Here is a 23,769-nt window from a genome sequence, read left to right as displayed (position 1 = left end):
CCCAATTTTTCATAGTTATAAAATTTAGCAAATTTTTTTTTCTCAAAATTTCGTTTTTTTTTTGTGTTTTGTTTTTTTGTTTAGCAAAAAAAAATTAAAAATGTAATCATTAAATAGCACTTAAAAAAAAGCTCTATTTGTGTGAGAAATATTATAAAAATGAAAACTGGCCTGGACAGGAAGGGGGTAAAGTGGCTAGTAGTGGTTAATGCAAATCAGCCATATGCTATCATATTGTAAAAAATGGTAAGGAGGGGCATGTCTATTTCTAGATTGTTTACAAATGTCACTCCAGAAATATCCCTGGGGCAACCATTCCAACTGGTCATCCTCGGAGGGTCTGTTCACAGGCACTGTGCACAAAGCCATTTCAAGCAGCTCTGCACCTTCTGATCACTGTAATTGGCCAGAGTGAGTGAGTGCTCAACAGTGGAGGAATAAAAAAAAATGGACTTCTCCAGCTGTTTCTTACTTAAGACCCTGAGGATTCCAGGGGATGAGGTCCTGGTCTTTAAAGATGCCACGGATAAGAACTTAGGGGCCCGCTTTAAAGCGGGATTCCACTGCCGTTTTGTTTTGTTTTTTTACCTGTGTCACTGTTGGGCGATTCCTACTGTGTCTTTGCAGCCACGATCGGCGTCTTTTTAACCTCCGGCGTGACGATTTCATTGCTAAGGAAAACTTTTAAAAAAGCAGTCCGGCGGTTTCCATTTTCACTGTGGGCGTTTGAAGCCCACAGGCATTTACTTCCTGGATGCGATGACACTGAGCTCCCAGCATCCACTGCTCCATCTCGCACATGCTCATTGAGTGTCCTCTTTGTTTCCCTTCCTTTTGCCTCGTGCTATAGTGGTAATGGCTGATAGAGCTGCCTGCCCACTTTCAAAATGGCAATTTCGGCTTGACTGTGTCCCCCACTGATTCCTGGGAAATAGCTAAAAAAGTTCCCAGGGACCATTGCGAAGCCGATAAACACGCCTACTCCCACGGGAGGAGAGCCCGGAAGTCGGCATAAACATTAAAAATAAAAGGTAAATACTGCATATTATTTTATTTCAATGGTCATAACTGCATCTATGTTCCAAAGCCATTTGAATAAGATGAACTTGCAATTTTCTGTACAAAACCGCTTTAAGGCAACCTTTCTGGTAGGAGTGGCTCTACAGCCGTCAGTGACTACAGTTGTAGATTGCTTAGCTCTTAAAGTCTGGTTAAAGCACGGGCTTCGTTCAAGAAAATAAGACCCCACCATTTGGCAGCTCCTGGAAGACTTTCCAAGAGCATTGAGTTTCTTGGTGGATGCCTTCAAGACTCCATACGGCCGTTTTCCCCAGTGGGCACTGTCTGTCAACATCAGAATGATCCTTTGGCTCAAGTGTTGGTCGGTGGAATCTCTTTGCAGGTAGTAAAGCCTTTCAGGGTGAACACTTGTTTGGTCCATCTTTGAATGCCTTCCCCAAAAAGATAACTGGGAAAGAGCACATTCTTACCTCTTAAGAAGAAGGTGACAAGTGAGTTTGACCAACCAGCCCCTATCCAATCCTGCTGTGTTAAGAGCAGCTCCCAGCAGGGGCAAAGTGTAGCGTACACAGATGGGAATAGTGCTTCCCCACTGTGTGGAAGGTCATCCTCTGCCCACCCACTATACAGACACACCCTCTGCTATATGAAAGAACAAAACAAAGGAGGCTGTGTGGTCACATGACCTTCTAAAGGTACTAAATATTACTGCTAGAAAGTAGCCCTTCAGAAAAGTGTACCGTTATGCATGTAATGCCGCGTACACATTACCGGACTTTCCAGCAGACTAGGTCCAACGGAATCAGTCCTTCTGGACAATCCAATCGTGTGTGGGCTAATCCGATAGTTTTTCATAAAAAAAAAAAAAACAGACGGACCTAGAAATAAAACATGTTTCAAATCTGTCTGACTAACTAAATTCCTATCTGGAAATCCGTTCGTCTGTATGCTGGTCCGACAGACCAAATACGATGCAAGGGAAGCTATTGGTTACTGACTATTGAACTTCCTTTTTTAGTCCCGTCTTGCGTCATCACGTTAAAAACTAATGGACTTTCGAACTGACTTAGTCCGTTTGTTCGGAAGTCCGTCGGAACTCTGCCGAAAAGTCAGTCGGGAAGATCGTCGGACCTAGTCTGCCGGAAAGTCCGGTCGTGTGTTCGCGGCATGAGGATTATTTTAACTTGACGTTAAGCTCCCATGTTTCATCCCCAACAGTTTGTCGTGGGGTTTGAAATCTTATGAATTGTTATCTGGTAGGTAATTTCATGAACATTCAGGAATGCCAAGTTTTAAATAAAGATGTTTGAACAAGTGCAAAATCTGGTTTGCTTATTTAACAGTTGTACCTTTACTCTGTCTTTTAGATTGCATCAATGCTATTCACATCTATAGCGAAGCTGACCCCAGAGGTATGCAACACATTTTTTTTTTTTTTTTTTTTTTTTTTTTTTTTTTAAGCGAATCCACTAAATTAATTTAGGGCGTTAGATTTAAAGAGAACCAGTCACAACTGGGCTTATGCAAGAGTAAATCTTCAGTCTTCAATTTTTATTATTATACAGGTTTACTTAGGAAAGACTTATATTCTCTGTTGTAGCATTATTTACTTTGAGCCTGACACTTCATCTGCTATGTTGAGGGTTACTTGCCATTTGCTGGCTGTCTGCTTTGTAACCTCAAGCGCTGCAAACTCAGCAGACCAGTGACTAAAGCCTAGTACACATGGGCAGAATTTTGGGCGACATCGACCGGTCCTTTAAAAACTGTGTGTAGCAGCTGGTCCGACAGAACCCAGCTGAGCATGCTGGAAAACCAGCGGCCAATGGCTAAGAGCAGTGACTGGAGGGTTCCTGGGGGGCGGGGGTGTTGAAAAAAATAGAAAAGGGGGCGATTACTGTACTAACATTGGATTGTTAGCACAGCGGCTTGAACAGAAAAAAACTTGTGGTGTGTACTAGGCTTAAGTGTGAGGTCAGGCTGTAGGCAGTCAAGCAACTGTAAGATTTCAGGTAGCTTCTGATCTTCCGAATTTCCCCAGTAAAGGCAACACCTATATTTCTCATCTGATAGGTACTTTTCAGGCCTCAGTCACACAATATGCAGTGACCTGCGGTTTTCTGTGCAAGAACAATATAGGTCAGCGCTAGGTCACATAGAAAACAATTTGCTGTGTCTTGTTCAGCAGCGCAGCGCACAGCACTGTTTGCCACTGCATTGCAGCTTAGCCTATTTAGTGACCTTTCAAAAATGTTAAAGGCTAAGATGGCTGGTGCTAGATACTGGGATAGTCTTGAGAAAAACCTGTACCACTCTGTGTGTGATTTGAGGCTAGGCTAGAGGTTCACTTTCCAGCAGGACAATGACCCCAAACACGCTGCTAAAGTAACACTTGAGTGGTTTAAGGGGAAACATGTAAATGAGTTGGAATGGCCTAGTCAAAGCCCAGACCTCAATCCAATAGAAAATCTGGCCAGAGCTAAAGATTGCTGTTCACAAGTGCAAACCATCCAACTTGAAGGAGCTGGAGCAGTTTTCAAAGGAGGAATGGTCAAAAATCCCATAGAGACTTATCCAAAGCGACTTGTAGCTGTGATGGCTGCAAAAGGTGGCTCTACAAAGTATTGACTTTATTTTGTCCTATTTATTGTTTGCTTCACAATAAAAAACAAAACAAAAAAAAACATCTTTAGCCCCCTTTCACACTTATACAACTTGTCCCATGATTTTGGACTGCAAAAGCGCATGACAAGTCATTCTCCATGATTTTGAATGACTACCATTCCTATTGGCATGACTTTAAGTCACGCCGACTTCAAAGTAGTTCCTGAACTACTTTTTATTTCTGAAGTCAGATCAAAGTCGGATTCCGTATTAACTGATCCGACTTTGGCATGCTACTTGTGCATAAAGGGGAACTCCATGCCAATTTTTTTATTTTTATTTTAAAAACAGACTTGGGTCCCCCCTTCATGAGCATACCCGGCCCTTGGGTCTGGTATGGATTTTTAAAGGGAACCCCCATGCCAAAATCCATACCAGACCCTTATCCGAGCACCAGCCTGACCAGTCAGGAAAGAGGGTGGGGGACGAGCGAGCATCCCCCCTCCCCTCCTGAGTCCTACCAGGCCAACATGGGGGGGGTGCTTTGGGACACGGGGGGGGCCCTGCCCCGCCAAAGCACCTTGCCCCCATGTTGATGAGGACAAGGGCCCCTTCCCGACAACCCTGGCCGTTGGTTGTCGGGGTGGGGGGCTTATCGGAATCTGGGAGCCCCCGGTAATAAGGGAAGCCCCCAGATCCCGCCCCCCCAATGTGGATGAGTATGGGGGACCATTCACCTGGGGTGGAAAAATGTGTCAAAAGAACACACTAGACAGGTTTTTAAAGTAATTTATTAGGCAGCTCCGGGGGGTCTTTTCCGACTTCTCTGCTCTCTTCTCCCGCTCTCCGGTGTCTTCTTCCGCTCTCCGTGCCTTCTGCCGGGCTCCTCCTCTATCTTCTTCCAGCTCTTTTACTAGCGTTGGCCCGGTCGTCTTCCCTCTTCTCTCTCCCGCTGTAATGCCATATGCGCAACGATTTATGTAGGTATGGGGCGTGGTCACCGGGTGATGTCACACCCCTTATAACGCCACAGCCCGGGGGATGATGGGACTCTGAAATCATAAGGGGGCGGGGTCACTGGTTACTGCATTAAGTCGTTATCTGCTTTATATGATAATCCTTCAGGTTACATAGCAGTTTTTAAGCAGAGATTCTTAAACATTGGAGAATTCGCTAAGCTTTAACATAGGGATAATGAGATTTTTCTTTCTTCTTCTTTTTTTTTTTTTTTTAAAGTGTTACTAAACCCAGGATCCTGCATTCACTATATCTGGTCTCCCACAGTACACAGAACATGGAAATATATTGTTTTAGTAAATTTAAACTGCTAAATACCCTTTCTCATCAGCAGTTGGCAGTCTTGTGACTTCTGTTAACAATATTTTGTAGAAGTGCTCCTGACACGTTTACAGATGCATTTTTTATTTTTTTTGCTGGTGTCCAGTGCCTTTTCAAAGTGTTCCAGTGCATTTTGCATGCGTTTTTACTGTATTCCAGTGCAAGCAAAATGCAGCATGTTCTACACTTTTTTTTTTTTTTTTTTTTTTTTTTTTGCTCGAACCAGACTGCTTGGAACTTGCCGCACTGGTGTGAACTATGCCATTGGGAAGCATATATCCTACTTTCCATGCATTTTTGATTCACAAATAAAATGCACTGGACTACATGTGGTGTGAACTGGCCCTAAATGTGCGTCTCATATAAATGCTTCAAAGAATTGTAACTTATACAGTGCAGCGCTGTAAACTCCTAACTTAAATCGTACAGTGCCTTTATATATAGCCAGGTTTTACATATATAAGGTCACTGTGTGAGTTGAAAGTTTGAGTTGCGCCTATGGTATCTAATTCCCAGAAAAATCACTATTGTTACATTTTAAAATGCACAGTATACTGTGGACCATTAACTTTGCAGAATGTCAGATTTCATGTTGCATATTCACTTTTTCTAACGGTGATAGTAATTTTGAAACTGATGGTGTTTTGGCAGTACTGTAATCATTGTATGTATGCAGGAAGCAAAGGCAATGTAAACAGTCATTTAAATAAGCAGTTTGGCTATTAATGTGATATTGTCTTTTGCAGGCTGCTAATCCTTTCTTCAAACTGCTGACCATGATCATGGAGTTTTCTGGTGGGCCTCCAGGAATGCCTCCTTTTGCCTCCTACATTTTGCAAAGGATATGGGAGGTAAATAAGTTTATGCTATGAATCATTTCCATTCGTGGCATATATAATTGAAGCAGTTGCCCCCTTACTTATTTCTGTACCATTCTTTCAGGTAATTGAGTACAATCCGTCTCAGTGTTTAGACTGGCTGGCAGTGCAAACTCCTCGAAACAAGCTAGCACACAGCTGGGTACTGCAGAATATGGAAAACTGGGTGGAGCGTTTTCTGTTGGCACACAATTACCCCAGAGTGAGAACATGTAAGTGCACCGATTCCAATCCAGTGTCTTTAATGTAACCTTATTTAAATCCCAATTGAACTTTCATTTTAAATTCTGCTAAACGCAAAAGGTGTGTCTTAACCTGGTGACTACTCACAGTAAATATACTGCAAGTGGGCTGAGGGTTCAGGCACAATCACATACTTGTATGTCAGCCCATTCTTCCGGGTATGGCGGCATGCATGTGCGTGCCTCTTGCTGACTCGTGCTGTGATTGGACACCGCATGTGTTTGGCAGAAGATTTCAGCCTATGATTTTGGCTTAAATCCGCTGATCTGCTGTGTTCAATTAAACAAAACGGTTGTCCCTCGAAAGCAGGGAGATAAAGAGCCAAATCAGAAAGTTAAAGTAGCACACATTACACATTATTAGGCTTTCAGTTAACCCCTTGCTTGCCCTTAGATATTAATCTCTTCCTGTCAGTGTACAGTATAATCACTGTATTAGTGACATTAATGACAAGTGTCCGGTATTGACCCTCCCAGATAGCCATTCCATATCATAGTCCCACTGTAAGTCACTCGTCACTGCCATTACAAATATAGCGTCTCCTAGGTGTGTAAATTCCAGTATATATACCACAGTTGGTGGACACTAGAACTTTTTCACAAACTAATTACTATACACGTATTGGTAAAACATAGTGCAACGTAATCTTTCACTATGATCAATACATAATGTGCAAACAAACGTTAGCGAAATTGTGGATATTGCAGTGATATGGACCTCATATGAAGTTTAAGCAGTAACTACAAACAATACATCCGAAATTTAAATATGACAATCAATTCTAATAAAAGTCCATGTGTATATTTGTGGAAAAAGTGCTTGATGTGCAGTATGCTCTCAAAGGTGCTCCTTTTAAAGAAGTTGGCCGCTTAACAATGTGTATCCCAAATTACAGGGATCATAAAGGCATAATATCCATCCACCGATTAGTAATTCTCATATCAAAACCACATCTTAGTAATATGCTCCATGATGGATTAAATCAGATCATACAGGGTCTGCTCTCATAGCCTCCTTAAATAGCTCACCAGTGGGATCATATGTGGGAAGCAAGAAGGGAGAGACTTGTAGTGTAATATAGCAGGATATGTTTTTATTAAAAATGTTAATTACACTTACATTTCAGCAGTGAATATCAGGCTTCAAATATAAAAAATCCACCAGTACGCAGTGACATCACACACACTCTCTGCCCGACGCTCTTGGCCAAAACTGACATCTTCTGGGATTGGAAGTTTTGCGCTATACTGCGGCTGGTGTGTTTTTATATTTTGAAGTCTGGTATTCACTGCTTAAATTTTAAGTGGAACTAACCTTTTTAATAAAAACCCTGCTGTATTACACTCTTAAGTCTCTCCCTGCTTGCTTTCCACATATGATCCCATTGGTGAGCAATTTAAGGAGGGTATGAGAGCAGACCCTGTATTTAAACTCATGCTAACAATACTGGTTGGACTGTGACTTCTGGTTCGACCTGGTGGACCCCTCTTTTTATTTATTTTACCTTTTCCACTCTTCACTCTTTACCTTATTCTTCCTCTCTCTACTCTGTCTCTCTTTGCACCTGATGATGATTTAGCTATACCTTCGGTTACAAAAAAATCATTAGTAATGTAACATATTTCATTATATCAAGATTATTCAGGAAATCTTTAGTTTTTTCATACTCTTAATAATAACTCTTACATAAATATATTTGTTACATAAATTATGTTTATTATTACATAAAATTTATATGCCTTCATCAATATTGGTTTAGTTCATAATTGTGAACAAATTACTTCACAATGCTTTACCTCACGATCAGTTCTATAATTGTAACCACATATGATTACTACATAAGTATTCTGAATTGTACAATACTCAATATTTATTGTACTCAATTTCATTGAATTTAATAAAGTATTTTTGACAAGAGAACAGACCCTGTATGATTCAACTCAATCCATCATGGAGCATATTACTATATGTTGTTTTGATATGAGAATTACTAATCGGTCGATGGATATTATGCCTTTTATGATCCCTGTAATTTGGAATCCAAATTGTTTGGTAAGCTACCAACTTCTTTAAAGAAGCACCTTTGCACACGTCAGCACTTTTGAGAGCATAATACGAAGAATAGCGACGTGAAATTGGCGTTTTACCGCTGACCCCGTCCCAGTGTGAAAGGGGTCTTAGTGCTACAATCAGAAAAGCTCATATTTCCCTGCTGATTGGAGAGCTCTGCTTCTGACTGAGCAGAGGTTGTGTTGGACCACTACAGAGCCACGGCTTCCACACACAGATCAAGGGGTCGCTGCAGCAGAGGAAGGATTTTCTGCTCAGTCGGCTGCTTTCTAAAGAAACGTAGGGGTAAAACTTTGCACGACATTTGTTTTAATGCATCTGAAATCTACATAGTTGATTCAACTGAAAGTTTACTTGGGTTTTAAGAAAATCACAGCACGCTTTATGTTGAATGACTTTTTAAGTATCTTAATATGAAGCTGTTTTTTTTTAATTTTCAAAATGCAATTTAGTGTGGTTGTTAAATGGAAATTGAGTTGCTTAAATGCATTATTAGGGTTGCACAGGTACCGAGTATTTGCACTTGTACATGTGCAAATACTCTGATACTCAAAACTGATAACTTTTCAGTGCGATTTTGAGGCCATACAAAATGAATGGGCTCAAATCGCATTTGAACAGCAATGTGATGCAATTCCTGTCTGAATTGCATGCGGTTTCCCGCACCGCTCCTGTGTGAACCCAGGAATCTGCATGCTCTTCAGACAGGAATCGCATCACATTCCTGTTCACAGCGCATCCAGTTCTTTGCAGTGCGATTTGAGCCCATTCATTTTGCGTGGGCTCAAATCGCACTCCAAAGGTATTGGTACTTGACGAGTGCTTGACCGAAAGGATTCTCGTCATACTCGCCATTAAAAATCTGATATCACTACAGCCCTAGTTATTCTAACAGAAGTTCTCATTATTACTTATGCTTTCCTATGCCTTAAAGTTGTGCTGTCAGTAGGGTTGTATTTATGAGCAATCTTTTTGGTTTTCAGCTTTGAAACCTTTGAAGATAATTAACACTTTTTATTATGTTACAGCTGCAGCCTACCTGCTGGTGTCACTAATTCCAAGCAACTCCTTTCGTCAGATGTTTAGATCCACGCGTTCTCTTCACATTCCCACACGTGACCTGCCCCTCAGCCCAGAAACCACAGTGGTACTACACCAGGTGTACAATGTCCTCTTGGGCCTTCTTTCTAGAGCAAAACTCTATGTTGATGCTGCTGTTCATGGTACCACCAAGCTGGTGCCCTATTTTAGCTTCATGACTTATTGTTTGATTTCCAAAACTGAAAAACTTATGTTCTCCACATATTTCATGGACCTGTGGAACCTCTTCCAGCCCAAGTTGTCTGAGCCAGCCATAGCCACAAACCACAACAAGCAAGCGCTGCTTTCCTTTTGGTACAATGTCTGTGTTGACTGTCCGGAGAATGTGCGCCTTATTGTTCAGAATCCTGTGGTGACCAAGAATATTGCCTTTAACTATATCTTGGCTGATCATGATGACCAAGACGTGGTGCTTTTTAATCGTGGCATGCTGCCAGCTTATTACGGCATTCTTCGGATGTGTTGTGAACAGTCTCCTGCCTTCACCCGTCAACTTGCCTCACATCAGAACATTCAGTGGGCCTTTAAAAACCTAACGCCGCATGCCAGTCAGTACCCTGCGGTAAGAGAGAAAAGCTTGATGTTTGATTATTGTGAAAGGACAGTATTTAGAACAGAAGGGATCTTTTCATGCAAACATATTCCACAAGCTAATTGACCTTAATTGAAAACCACTTAGGACCTCAGAGCACAGTGAACCTTTTTAAAGAAATTGTGTTTGGGGTTAATGTGTATTTAAAGTGCCATTGTTTTCTTTAATATCTGTAGCAATCCTTACTCCTTAATTAACCAATTTCTCTGCAGCTAGCATAATGTATCACAAAATTAAATCTCGGTCTTAAAGCGGTGTTCCACCCAAAAAGTGGAACTTCCACTCATTTGTCTCCTCCCCTCCTCCGGTGTCACATTTGGCAGGGGGAGCGGATACCACTGGTCCAGGAGGAGAGTGCAGCAGTGCCTCGCACATGCGCAGTAGGGACCCGGCGTGAAGCCGTAATGCTTCACTATGGGGTTCCCTGACCGGAAATGGCGGCTGCAGCACCAAAAAGCTGATGGAAACATCAGCTGTGGTACCGACATTGCTGGACTCCAGGACAGGTATATGTCCTAATATTAAGTCAGCAGCTGCAGTCATTCTAGCTGCTGGATTTTAATTTTTGCAGGGGTGGTGTACCTCCACTTTAAACTGGACATCGATCGGTCAAATTTGTCTGGTTGAGCAGAAACCCGCTGAATTTCGATCTACCTATGGATGGACTGCTTGTAGTGAAGTCAACCTATTGTTCCACTTCAGAAAAACCAGCCTTCAGGGTTTTTTTTTTTTGTTTTTCTTTATGGTGCGATTACTGCCGCCAACAGTAATCATTGTATTCTGACGATGACAAGCGATTCTCTTTATTTTAACCCTTGGTTGCAGGAAAGAAAATGGCTTAATGTACATTCAGCCTAACCATTTCTATGGGCTATACTGTTCTCTCTATAAGAAAAATCAAGCTATTCTGAAACTTCCTAATTAATCTCTGCTCAGTGTGTGCATGAAAAGGGAAACGGTCTGATTTACCTCTGTGTCTTACTTATTGAGTCTATGCAGAGCACAACTTCTGTGTGTTGCTAACTTGACCATCTGCAGCAAATATTTTTTTCTAATCTGTATCTTTTGAAGTTGATGTTTTGCTTTAAAGTAGAACTATAGGCAAAACTTTTTCTTTTTTTTTTCGTTTTTGGATAGAGTAATGGAGGGTTAAAACCCATGTCAGTTTATTTTTTTGCCATCTGTGTCCAAATGGGGAGGTTTACCTAAGCTTCCTGTCCCATAACCAAAACTGGAAGTGAGGGGAAATTCCTTGGGGACTCCCAGGTCACCAGAACTAGTGTCCCCATTGGAAAATTTCCCTTCTATTACTTTTCTGGGGACGACCCAAAATGTGGGGTTTTTGCTTTTACTTTCAAGGATAAAACGGGACAAAATGGGGTAATTCTCCGGGGGAAAAGACGGCAATTAAATCTGACAGGTGTTCTAATCCATTTCTACTCTATCCAAAACAAACAAAAAAATGCCTTAGTTGTACTATAATAATGTTTGACTGCTGTCCCAGGACTGGTATAGAGAGATGTTGTTCTGACACTAATATACATAATGCTTGTTCTGGGACTTTGACTTTGTTCTGGGACTTGGCAGACACAACCCGGCAACTAGAATTTTCAAAAGGTGATCAACAGTGTCTGCCCCTACACTTTCCTGGTGACAGAGGCACTTAAATGAGAAGCTCCAATCATTTTTCTATTCATGAAAAGTCAGCCGCTTCAAAAACTGAAGCTGATACCAGATACCTTCACCCCTTGCATTTAAGGCTTCATGCACACTAGCGTTTTTTTAAGCTATTATGAACTTTTTCTTTTTTTTTTTTGCTCCTAGAAGCCAATAGTATTTATATATGTCTCCATGCACACTATTTTATGCTAGAAGCATTTCTCAAGCTTCAGTGTTTAGGAGCTGAAAGGTTGCTTTTGTGGAGTTTTTGGGAGCATTTTTCCCAACAGAAACTGCTGGCAAATGGCAATAAAGTGAGTATACCCTCAAATAAAATTTAATCACACGATAGATAAAAGTACCATCATCCAGATCAATAGTTTTTAGAGACAAGAGGTTATAGGAATACTGGGACAGTTGCTAATGCTGTACCCCTTATATACAAACCTACAAGGTTTGTTTGGAATATATGGACTATCTCGGTACTAGGTAGTAGATATCAATCAAACGTAGTAAAGAAAAATATACAAAAGTATAATAACGCCAAGAAATATACATACACATATACATTAAAAAAATGTAAAACATATCCCTAGCAACTAAACAATTTCGATCAGGTTTCCCCGTAGGATTTATGTTGAGAAGCGGTGTGACGAAATTCCTCTACTGGTTTGACGGTAACCTGCTTCTTTAGGAGGGGGATCTACGAAGTAGATAGTATAATGGTATACAATAAAATAAGAACAAAAAACAAAGCAAAATATAGAATGTTAACAATGTAAATTTACACTCAATTATAAAAAAGGGGACCGACTCACCAATTGATAATTGAGTGTAAATTTACATCGTTAACATATTATATATTTTGCTTTGTTTTTTGTTCTTATTTTATTGTATACTATTATACGATCTACTTCGTTGATCCCCCTCCTGAAGAAGTGGTTTACCACAAAACCGGTAGAGGAATTTCGTCACACCGCTTCTCAACATAAATCCTACGGGGAAACCCGATAGAAATTGTTTAGTTGCGGTGGATATGTTTTAAATATTTTGTATGTATATTTCTTGGTGGTTGTTAAACTTTTGTATATTTTTCTTTGCTACGTTTGATATCTACTACCTAGTACCGAGAGAGTCCATATATTCCAAACAAACCTTGTAGGTTTTGATATATAGGGGTACAGCACTAGCAACTGTATTCCTATAACCTCTTGTCTCTAACAAAAAATTCATGTACTGTAAAGATGGTAATAAAATGCTAATACTCCTCAAAGCTTCTAAAATGCTACTACAAGCCGGCACAAAATTGCTATTATCAGCATTTTTTTTATCCAGCCTGTTTTTTATTTTTTTTATTTGAGCTTATAAAAATACGCTACTGTGCAAGGAGTCTAAGAGTTAATTTTCTGCAATCATAGACAAAATGTAAAGGAAAGTTTGCAATTGAATATTGTGTTTGCTTGTGCAGGCTGTAGAAGAGCTGTTTAATCTCATGCAGCTCTTTGTAGCTCAGAGACCAGACATGAGAGAGGAGGAGCTGGAAGATATCAAACAGTTTAAGAAAACTACAATAAGCTGTTACTTGCGTTGTTTGGATGGCCGCTCCTGCTGGACAACTTTAATAAGGTAAGAGACAGTGAACAATATTATCAGTGTTATTGGAGGCACAATAACATTGCTGATATCCTAATATTTTCCAGTTGCAATGTGAGTGGCTCTTGCTGTGGTTTTTTTATGTGACAGTTTTACAGTTTTTTTTGTATTTTTGGTGTTGATTAGATTATTTAAAGTCAACCTGAGCTTTGGTAATATAGGGTAAACCAACAAGTTCACTTTAACCTTCTAACCTTCTCCTCCTCCCCAGCAGCACACAGCGTACCCCTTTTTTTTTTTTTTTTTGCCCCTCCACAGTTTTTCGTAAAAATCTGTTACTTTGCCCTGCATACTCCAAGTGTGCTTTAAAGTGGTTATAAAGGCAGAAGGTTTTTTATGTTTTTTATCTTGATGCATTCTATGCCTGAGCCCCATGTTGATCCAGCAATGTGCATGAGTGCCTTGGCCGTCAAGAACTCTCCCTCCTGATTGGCTGAAACAGAGCGGCTCCATGTGCAAATGGACGCACGGCCTCGGCTTGGGTGCCCCCATATCAGGCTGCTTGCTGTGGGGGCACTCGACAGGAGGGAAGGGACCCAAGAAGAGGAGGATCTGGGCTTTCCTGTGCAAATTCACTGCACAGAGCAGTAGTGTGAGACATGTTTGTCGTCGTCAAAGAAAAAAAAAAAGACTTTAACAACTTGACAACTGGGCACTTAAACCCCCCTTGTGACCAGATTTTGACAAATTTTCATCTTTTGGTGCTCACATTTTGAATGACAATTACTCAGTCATGTAATACTGTACCCAAATAAAATGTTTGTCCTTTTTTTCATTCAAATATAGCTTTCTTTGGTGGCATTTGATCACCTCTGGGTTTTTTTGTTTGTTTTGTTTTTTGTTTTGTTTTTTTGCTCTATAAATGAAAAAGACCGAACATTTTGAAAAAATTGATCACACCTGATGTACTGGTGGCCTATCTCATTTTTTGCGACCCGAACAGACCAGGAAAGTACAAATACCCCCTAAATGACCCCCTTTTTGGAAAGTAGACATTCCAAGGTATTTAGTAAGAGGCATAGTGAGGTTTTTGGTGTTGTATTTTTTTCCCACAATTCTTTGCAATATGAAGATTTTTTTTTTTTCCACAAAATTGACATTGTAACAGGTGATTTCTCTCACTCGACATGTGTATACCATAAATAATGTCCCAAAATACATTCTTCTGTGCCTCCTGAGTATTACGATACCACAAGTGTGGGACTTTTTCACAGCCTAGCCACTTGGAGAGGCCCAAAATGCAGGGAGCACCATCACGTGTTCTAGGAGCATAAATTACACATCTAACTTGTTGACTACCTATTACTCTTTTGATGGCCCTGGAGCACCAGGACAGTGACACGTGGCACTGATGGCACGTGACACTGATGACCGATGGCACTAATACGTGGCACTGATGACACGTGACACCGATGACAGATGGAACTAATATGTGGCACTGATGACTTGTGACACTGATGTGGCACTGGGGACAGGTGGCACTAATATGTGGCACTGGGGACAGGTGGCCTCGACAGGTGGCACTGGGGACAGGTGTGTGTGTGTGTGTGTGTGTGTGTGTGTGTGTGTGTGTGTGTGTTTCACTTCTCACTGCAGCTGCAGCACGGAAGCTCTCCCTCCTCACACGCTGTCTCTGTGTGAGGAGGGAGAGCCGGCGATGAGAGATTATCTCATGTGTTTACATATGAGATCACCTCCCATTGGACACGCCGATCGAGTGCTAAATGGCCGCTGTGATTGGCCATTTAGCATGATCTGTGATTGGATGGGCCCAAGGGACACGGCCAACACAGAACTTCCCCCGATGCGTGCCTGCGGCGGCGTGCAGAGAGATAGTAAACAGGATGACGTCCAGGGACGCCCTCCCGGCAGTTATCGTCCGCGCTGTAGCCGTCTTGCCACAGAGAGTTAATCCAGCTGTGAGCAATTCTTTTTTTATTGTTCAGTGAGATAAATCTTGACAGAGAAATACTTTGTCAAATCCTCCCCCTTGCTGTGAGTGACAGGTGATTTACATATCTTGTGCACTAGCCTAAGAGACATGCATTATTTTTTAATTCCCTCCCACTCCTTTCTTCTGCTGCTCTCCAAGGATTGACTGTTCCGCACCTCAGCATGTTTGGGCATGCTGAAGTCATGTGGTTACTTTTCTGGGTTTTGACTGGATGTTAGTGATCAGCAGAAGTTCAGTGTAAGAAATGCACAGGAGAATGCATGATGATAAGGGGAGTATAGAGGTGGGCGGGGAGTCTACTGACATCACGACTCCACCCACCGAGCCCTTGAAAACAGACCCACCCACAAAATCTGAAGTTTTTCGGGTCTCAGACAGAGGGGAGACATTTGACAGATAAGTATACATGCAGAAGGCATGTATATCCTCCTAGATGACCAATATTGCAGTAGTTTAGAAAGGATGGGAGTGGGTTTACATCCACTTTAATGTGAGGAATACATGGGTAAATGCGGTCTGGAAGAAACCTATTTGTAAAGCCCAGTACCACGACCAGAAAATCGCACGAAAAATACTGCTTTCTAAGCGACCTTATCATAATCTGATTTTGTACACAGCTTTCGAGAGCCAATTACAACAGTTCATCTAAAATAAGTAGGCAAAAAACATTTTTTTCCATTTTCTTTTAATCGGAACAGTTTATGTCCGAAAATACATCACTTCCGAAGTTGTATTCTGTCATATGAGAATTTTCGTAAATTTTAATAACCTCATTTTTGATATGAGACTAGCATGCAAAAACGAACGATCATTTGTCTGATAATCTTCTTGTGTGTACGACCCTTAAGTGATCTGCCATGGCTTTACCTGTCTTGCAGTGCCTTTAGAATATTGTTGGAATCCGATGAAGACAGACTTCTTGTTGTATTCAACAGAGGATTGATCTTAATGACTGAGGTGAGTCATAATTTGTTTTCCTAGAAATGCAAATGCAATGTTTTTGGTGGTTATTATATTTTATATATTTTGCATTTAATAAATGTTAACATTTGTATTGTGTACATTTAGGACCCATTTCCTCTACAGGAAAGTGCACCAACACCTATTACGCGCTATGCCGCAACTCAGTGGTGGGAATGGGCTTTTAGTGCGGAAACTGTAAAACGAAGTATAGACTTAGTGGTTGTAAAGGCACAAGTTTTTTTTCTTTTTTTTTTTCTTTACCTTCATGCATAAACCTGTGTGCAGCAGCCCCCCCCCCCCCCCCCCTTATACTTATCTGAGTCCCCTCTTGATCCACCGATGTCCACGAGAGCCTTGCATCTCAGGGGACTTGCACTCCTGATTGGCTTCTGGCAGGAGCCATTGACTCCCACGGTTGGCACTCACAGCCAGTGAGCCAGTTGGGAGATGGAGGGGGCGTGGCTGAGCCACAGCTCCATGTGTGAATGGACACACGGAGCCATGGGTTGAAAGCGTGCCTCTTTGGCCCTCCTAGCCCTTCCCTCCTGTCAGGTTCCCCCACAGCAAGCAGTTTGCTGTGGGGGAACCTGACAGGAGGGAAGGGCTAGGAGGGCCAACGGTGGACCCAAGAAGAGGAAGACTCAGGCTGCTCTGTGCAAAACCACTGCACAGAGCAAGTAGGTACAAACTTTTGTTAAAATAAAAAAACTTAATGTCGCTTTAAAATAGCCAGCCATCCAACAATTTTAATTATATTTGTATATAAATATGTGCATGGATGTCGCTTTGCTTAAAGCGGAGCCCAAGACACCTTCAGAAAAAATTATAAGTCAGCAGTTACAAATACTGTAGCTGCTGACATCTAATAGGACAGTTACCTGTCCATGATCCCTGCTGTGTCTTCACCCGAGCCGATTTTTCTGTTAGCTCTTGGGTGCTGTCATTACCATCTCTGCTAAGGGAATCTGACAGTAAAGCCATGCAGCTTCACAGCTGATTCCCTACTGCACATGCGTGAAGCATGCTGCGCTTTGTGAATGGCCTGACAGTGGGGAAAGGAGGAGAGGGGCTGAACTTCCAGCTGAGTTTGCCATGGCAAACTCAGCCAGATGTGGGAGCGGGTACATGTCAAAACCAGGTACCCGCTCCCCCTGAAAGTTGCCAAATGTAGCAGAGTAAGAGGGGATGGCAAACAAGCGGTGCTTCCCCTTTTGAGTGAATCTTTTTCTTTAAAGCAATCGTGGCACCAGTTTGTTTTTGAACAAAAGAAATAGACTATATGGATTTTACTAAGCATTTCTAGTGTGTAGTGGTGGGAGCTTGGCTAGAGTAGGGAGGAATTTAACTCTTGCAAAGTTTTTATTGTGGTCTCTGCTAGGTAGATTTACCCTTTGTAGTAGGAGGGGTAGTTCATTGCAAATTAATTATAAGATTAGCTAAAAGAGTAGTTTATGCTATGGCTTCCAGCAGAAAAAGCAAGTAATCAGTAGGTTGATTCAAATATACTTGGCACAATCTTAACTTCTATACTTAAACAAAAAAACGAAAAAATAAAAATAACTGATTGAGCCACTTGGTCTTTTTTTCCCATCACTCCTGGTGGCGGTGCCACTGTCACCAAAACAAAAGCTGATGGGAAATGATAACCTTTTACATTTGTCACCAGAACAATAAACACTCCATACATTGTTTTCCTTCTGTAAATGTTACCATTTGTAATGAAGTATTTGACTAGAAATATTTTGTATTCACAGTCTTTTAACACTTTGCATATGATGTACCATGAAGCTACAGCCTGCCACGTGACTGGAGACTTAGTGGAGCTTTTGTCCATATTCCTGTCTGTCCTCAAGTCCACACGTCCTTATCTACAGAGAAAAGGTGGGACGGGACTCTTATGAACTTTATATACTATGTGTGGGAGGGTTTTGTTCCAAATAGAATATGTATAGTGTATGTCAGTGGTTCTCAACTCCTGTCCTCAGAACTAAGGATGAGCCCACCAGGAAGTCAGCACTGCACAGCGCTGATCACAGGCAGTTAGACGTTTCCCGATCTCTGCAGCCACGTATAAGGAAAATATCTCACTGCTGCTTGTGATGAGCTCTGTACAATGCCAACTTCCTGGCGCGCTCTGCACGTGCGGTTGCGAACGTGCCTGAGCTCATCCTTACTCAAGACCCACTAACAGGCCAGGTTTGCAAGATAACTGAAATACATCACAGATGATATCATTAGCTGCTCAGTGATTGCAGTATTCTAGTTTGCATCTCCACAAGGTAATACTTAAAATCTGGCCTGTTAGGACAGGAGTTGAGAACCACTGGTGTATGTGAAGCTGCATATATCATGGTGAGCACATCCAGCTTGTTTGTATTTCATTCACAGATTCTGATTTCTTTTGTTTTCACAGATGTAAAGCAGGCCCTGATTCAGTGGCAGGAACGCATTGAATTTGCTCACAAACTCTTAACCTTGTTAAATTCCTACAGTCCTCCAGAACTGCGAAATGCCTGCATAGGTAAACCATTTCTATATGCCGTTTAGTTACAAAATGTAAACGAATCACAAGGTTGGATCCAGAGGGAAGGGGCATTTAACAGTAGATAACGAAACTGAAGACTTCCTTAAAGTGGATGTAAACCCTCACATATACTCTGAAGTGAACGGCCTCAGATGATACACAGAGATTAAACAAATACTCCTACATAAGTTTTACAAGTATATCTGCAGTCTTCAACTTTATATACTGTTTACAAAGTGCATGTCCTGATTCACCTGTGGGTTTAGATTCTTGCCATACACTAAGACAGCTGCCTAGAGGAAAGGTACACTCTCTCCACATTGGCAGAAAAAGCAAGAAACAATGCAGCGCTATGTTGTGAATAGATCTGCTAATATATTGATAGCACCAACCCCGACACAAAATTCAGTCAGAGAACTTGTCAGAAGTTATGCTGATAACAGAAGAATGGAGCAGGAGAAAGCCACCGGACCTAGGGCTTTGAAGAGAGATCGAAAACCCGGCAGATATGTGCCCAGCTCAAATTTTTATGAATGGGGTTTCATCCACTTTAATCCCAGAAATGTATACATTTGTCTCATTTTGTATCTTTCAAGGTTCACCAGACATTTTTTAAAGTGATTGTAAGGGTAATATTTTTAAAAATAACAAACCTATCATACTTGCCTCCACAGTGCAACTCATTTTGCACAGAGTGGCCCTGAACTTACTCTTCTGGTGTCCCCCAGTGGCTCTCGCGCCTCCTTCCCGAATCAGATAACCCCGTGGGAGAAGTGCTCTCCTGGGGGATTACCTTGCAAGCGTGCTCCCAATTCCAGCATTCCGTGTCCGCAGAGGCTGAATGCAGGACTTGGCCCCAGCACCCGCAACATTGGATTTGATTGACAGAAGCGGGGGCCAATGTTTGCACTGCTATCAATCTATCCAATCAAGAGTCGGGAGCCCGTGGAGAGAGAGAGTGCGTCCCCACCGACTGAATGAAGAGGTTCAGGTAAGTAAAACTGGGAGCTAGGGGGCCGGTGACTGCCAGGTGTTTTTTCACCTTAATGCATAGGATGCATTAAGGTGAAAAAACGCAAGCCTCTACATCCCCTTTTAAGTTTATAGTCTATACGTTTTATTTTTAATAGTTTAAAAAAAGAAAAGAAAAGGGATTGATGTCCAAAACACATGGCCCCTGTTGAAGCTACCTGTCAGCTGGGAATAAATGTTTCATCATAGGAAATGTAAGAGTCTTGTGGCTTTGGCTGGTTTGGCTTATCTATCTAATATATCAGTGTTTGCATAGTCTGTAATAACTTGGAAGATGGGTCAGATGTTTAGGGGATTTTTCTGCTTTAACATATTGCTCATGTTACTGGTAACTTTCTGATTCAAAACAGTGTGTTCAGTAAAATGATAGTGATCAGTGGTTAGGGGCCAGTACTGCTCACTGCAGTTTAGTAGTTGTTTGTAGCCCTGTTTATTAGGGGTGCACCAAATGGGTTTTTTGGCGCCGATACCGAAAATTAAAAATGCACTAGGCCGAAAACCGATACTGAAACTTATTTAAAAAAATATATTTTTATACAGAAGATGCTCAGCAACTGGGGACATAATACAGGAGATGGTCAGAGACTGGAGAGATGGTACTGGAGATGGTCAGAGACTGGGGACATGATACGGGAGATGGTCAGAGACTGGGGACATGATACGGGAGATGGTCAGAGACTGGGGACATGATACGGGAGATGGTCAGAGACTGGGGACATGGTACGGGAGATGGTCAGAGACTGGGGACATGGTACGGGAGATGGTCAGAGACTGGGGACATGGTACGGGAGATGGTCAGAGACTGGGGACATGGTACGGGAGATGGTCAGAGACTGGGGACATGGTACGGGAGATGGTCAGAGACTGGGGACATGGTACGGGAGATGGTCAGAGACTGGGGACATGGTACGGGAGATGGTCAGAGACTGGGGACATGGTACGGGAGATGGTCAGAGACTGGGGACATGGTACGGGAGATGGTCAGAGACTGGGGACATGGTACGGGAGATGGTCAGAGACTGGGGACATGGTACGGGAGATGGTCAGAGACTGGGGACATGGTTCGGGAGATGGTCAGAGACTGGGGACATGGTTCGGGAGATGGTCAGAGACTGGGGACATGGTTCGGGAGATGGTCAGAGACTGGGGACATGGTTCGGGAGATGGTCAGAGACTGGGGACATGGTACGGGAGATGGTCAGAGACTGGGGACATGGTACGGGAGATGGTCAGAGACTGGGGACGTGGTACGGGAGATGGTCAGAGACTGGGGACGTGGTACGGGAGATGGTCAGAGACTGGGGACATGGTACGGGAGATGGTCAGAGACTGGGGACATGGTACGGGAGATGGTCAGAGACTGGGGACATGGTACGGGAGATGGTCAGAGACTGGGGACATGGTACGGGAGATGGTCAGAGACTGGGGACATGGTACGGGAGATGGTCAGAGACTGGGGACATGCTACGGGAGATGGTCAGAGACTGGGGACATGCTACGGGAGATGGTCAGAGACTGGGGACATGGAAAGGAGATGGTCAGAGACTGGGGACATGGAAAGGAGATGGTCAGAGACTGGGGACATGGCACGGGAGATAAATGCAACCAGCCAGCGTCCCCAGTGCGTGCAGCCAGCGTTCCCAGTATTGCAGCTTGTGTCCTCATTGCACCGGGAAAATCACAGCTTTAATTTCAATAGCTGTGTGTTCCCCGCTGTGAGTCATCGCATGCAGCCCCTCCCCCTTGTCCGGGCACTTTGATAGACAGACAGCCATTTCATCTAAGGGAAATCCTGAAAACATGACCTGTTTGGGCGTCTTGAGGACTATTGTTGAGAAACACTGGTTTATATACTCGTATGTATGTTCATGCGCAAGCTCCTATGTGCTTTTAAGCGGGCAGTAGTTACTTGCTTGTATGGGCATTCACCCAGGCATTTAATGGTATAATGTTGTTGTGTTTAATCACTTATCATTTGAAATGTTAACCGCATTTAGATGTGGACTATGTGGACTATGTTTTTTGTTTTTGTTTTTTCTATTAGGGGTCTTCAAAGACTTTCCAAAAAGAGTTTAAAAAAAAAAAAAAGTGTGGAAACTTTTTTGACGAACCCTGGTATTTTGACATTGACTGTAATTGTGTGCAATTTTCACAGAATTGTAACAAGTTACTTCTGTATCATTTTTAGATGTCCTAAAAGAACTTGTGCTGCTGAGTCCTCATGATTTTTTGCACACGCTTGTTCCGTTTTTACAGCACAACCATTGTACATACCATCATAGCAACATCCCAAGTAAGTGTTTTTTAGTAAATGATTTAAACAGGAAAGAGGCATTCAGCGTAAAAATGTTAAATCTTTTAAAGATGATCCTCAGCTTTATTAACATCTGTTAATGATCTATATTTATTTTGTATTCTTCCCAGTGCCTTGAAACATAGTTAGTACTATGTTTCAAGGTGCTAGATTATATATAGAGATGTGGCATTTGTTATATGTTTATATCATATAATTTGTATTGTGCAATTTAAGAACATTTTGTTCCTCCTAGGATTATTATTTTTCAACCTCACTGCAAACTATTCTTCCAGACACATCCACTCTGTTAAAAAAAAAAATAAAAAAAAAATGTAAAGGCTTTTTAATTTTTTTTATGAAACCACCTCAATACAGGGCACTTTCACTATCTTCCTGCCCAGGCCAGTTTTCAGCTTTCAGCGCTGTTGCACTTTGAATAACAAATATGCCATCATGCAACACTGCACCCATGTGAATTTTTTTTATCTTTTTTTTTTTTTACCGCTTTCTACTGGTTTTTAATCACCAGATTTTTTTTTTTGATTTTTTTTCTTGCTTAAAAGAAAAAAACACCCACATTTTTGAACAAAAAAAAAACAAATTTAGCAATTAAGTATTTTTCTGATGTGCGCTGATGAGGCTTTGATGAGGTGGCACTGATGGGCGCTAATGGGACTGCGCTGATGAGGGGGCGCTAATGGGACTGCGCTGATGAGGGGGCGCTAATGGGACTGCGCTGATGAGGGGGCGCTAATGGGACTGCGCTGATGAGGGGGCGCTAATGGGACTGCGCTGATGAGGGGGCGCTAATGGGACTGCGCTGATGAGGGGGCGCTAATGGGACTGCGCTGATGAGGGGGCGCTAATGGGACTGCGCTGATGAGGGGGCGCTAATGGGACTGCGCTGATGAGGGGGCGCTAATGGGACTGCGCTGATGAGGGGGCGCTAATGGGACTGCGCTGATGAGGGGGCGCTAATGGGACTGCGCTGATGAGGGGGCGCTAATGGGACTGCGCTGATGAGGGGGCGCTAATGGGACTGCGCTGATGAGGGGGCGCTAATGGGACTGCGCTGATGAGGGGGCGCTAATGGGACTGCGCTGATGAGGGGGCGCTAATGGGACTGCGCTGATGAGGGGGCGCTAATGGGACTGCGCTGATGAGGGGGCGCTTATGGGACTGCGCTGATGAGGGGGCGCTTATGGGAGTGTGCTGATGAGGGGGCGCTTATGGGAGTGTGCTGATGAGGGGGCGCTTATGGGAGTGTGCTGATGAGGGGGCGCTTATGGGAGTGTGCTGATGAGGGGGCGCTTATGGGAGTGTGCTGATGAGGGGGCGCTTATGGGAGTGCGCTGATGAGGGGGCGCTTATGGGAGTGCGCTGATGAGGGGGCGCTTATGGGAGTGCGCTGATGAGGGGGCGCTTATGGGAGTGCGCTGATGAGGGGGCGCTTATGGGAGTGCGCTGATGAGGGGGCGCTTATGGGAGTGCGCTGATGAGGGGGCGCTTATGGGAGTGCGCTGATGAGGGGGCGCTTATGGGAGTGCGCTGATGAGGGGGGGGGGCGCTGATGGGGGGAGCGCTTATGGGAGTGCGCTGATGGAGGGGGGGCGCTTATGGGAGTGCGCTGATGGGGGGGGGGGGCGCTTATGGGAGTGCGCTGATGAGGGGGGGGGGCGCTTATGGGAGTGCGCGGCGCTGATGGGACTGCTCTGTTGAGGGGACGCTGATGATCAGGGCCTTGATTATCTATGCAAGTGTCCCCTGTCAAACCTGCCGGTTACCAACTCTCCTCAAGCTGTGACAGCGTGTGAAGAAAGGAATGCCGATAACCATGGGACT

The 23,769-nt window shown here is 43.0% G+C and overlaps 1 protein-coding gene across 5 annotated transcripts in view; it reads left to right on the top strand.

Annotated features, from left to right (window-relative positions):
* The window catches only part of USP34 (ubiquitin specific peptidase 34), a 305,275-nt gene that overhangs the window by 257,060 nt on the left and 24,446 nt on the right, over nucleotides 1-23,769 (top strand). For all 5 annotated transcript variants that reach the window (XM_077486073.1, XM_077486072.1, XM_077486074.1 and 2 more), the window contains 9 exons: nucleotides 2,388-2,432; nucleotides 5,709-5,813; nucleotides 5,905-6,052; nucleotides 9,182-9,816; nucleotides 12,974-13,131; nucleotides 15,991-16,069; nucleotides 17,830-17,956; nucleotides 18,489-18,596; nucleotides 21,820-21,924. In XM_077486073.1, coding sequence (XP_077342199.1) covers nucleotides 2,388-2,432; nucleotides 5,709-5,813; nucleotides 5,905-6,052; nucleotides 9,182-9,816; nucleotides 12,974-13,131; nucleotides 15,991-16,069; nucleotides 17,830-17,956; nucleotides 18,489-18,596; nucleotides 21,820-21,924 — 1,510 coding nt within the window. The remainder of the gene's footprint in view (nucleotides 1-2,387; nucleotides 2,433-5,708; nucleotides 5,814-5,904; nucleotides 6,053-9,181; nucleotides 9,817-12,973; nucleotides 13,132-15,990; nucleotides 16,070-17,829; nucleotides 17,957-18,488; nucleotides 18,597-21,819; nucleotides 21,925-23,769) is intronic.

The sequence above is a fragment of the Lithobates pipiens genome, unplaced genomic scaffold (assembly GCF_037356315.1).
Source record: "Lithobates pipiens isolate NorthernLeopardFrog02 unplaced genomic scaffold, aLitPip1_a1.2 Scaffold_18, whole genome shotgun sequence".
In the NCBI taxonomy this organism is placed as follows: Eukaryota; Metazoa; Chordata; class Amphibia; order Anura; family Ranidae; genus Lithobates; species Lithobates pipiens.
The sequence above is the reverse complement of the archived record's forward strand: the minus strand, read 5'-3'. Positions and strand labels throughout refer to the sequence as shown.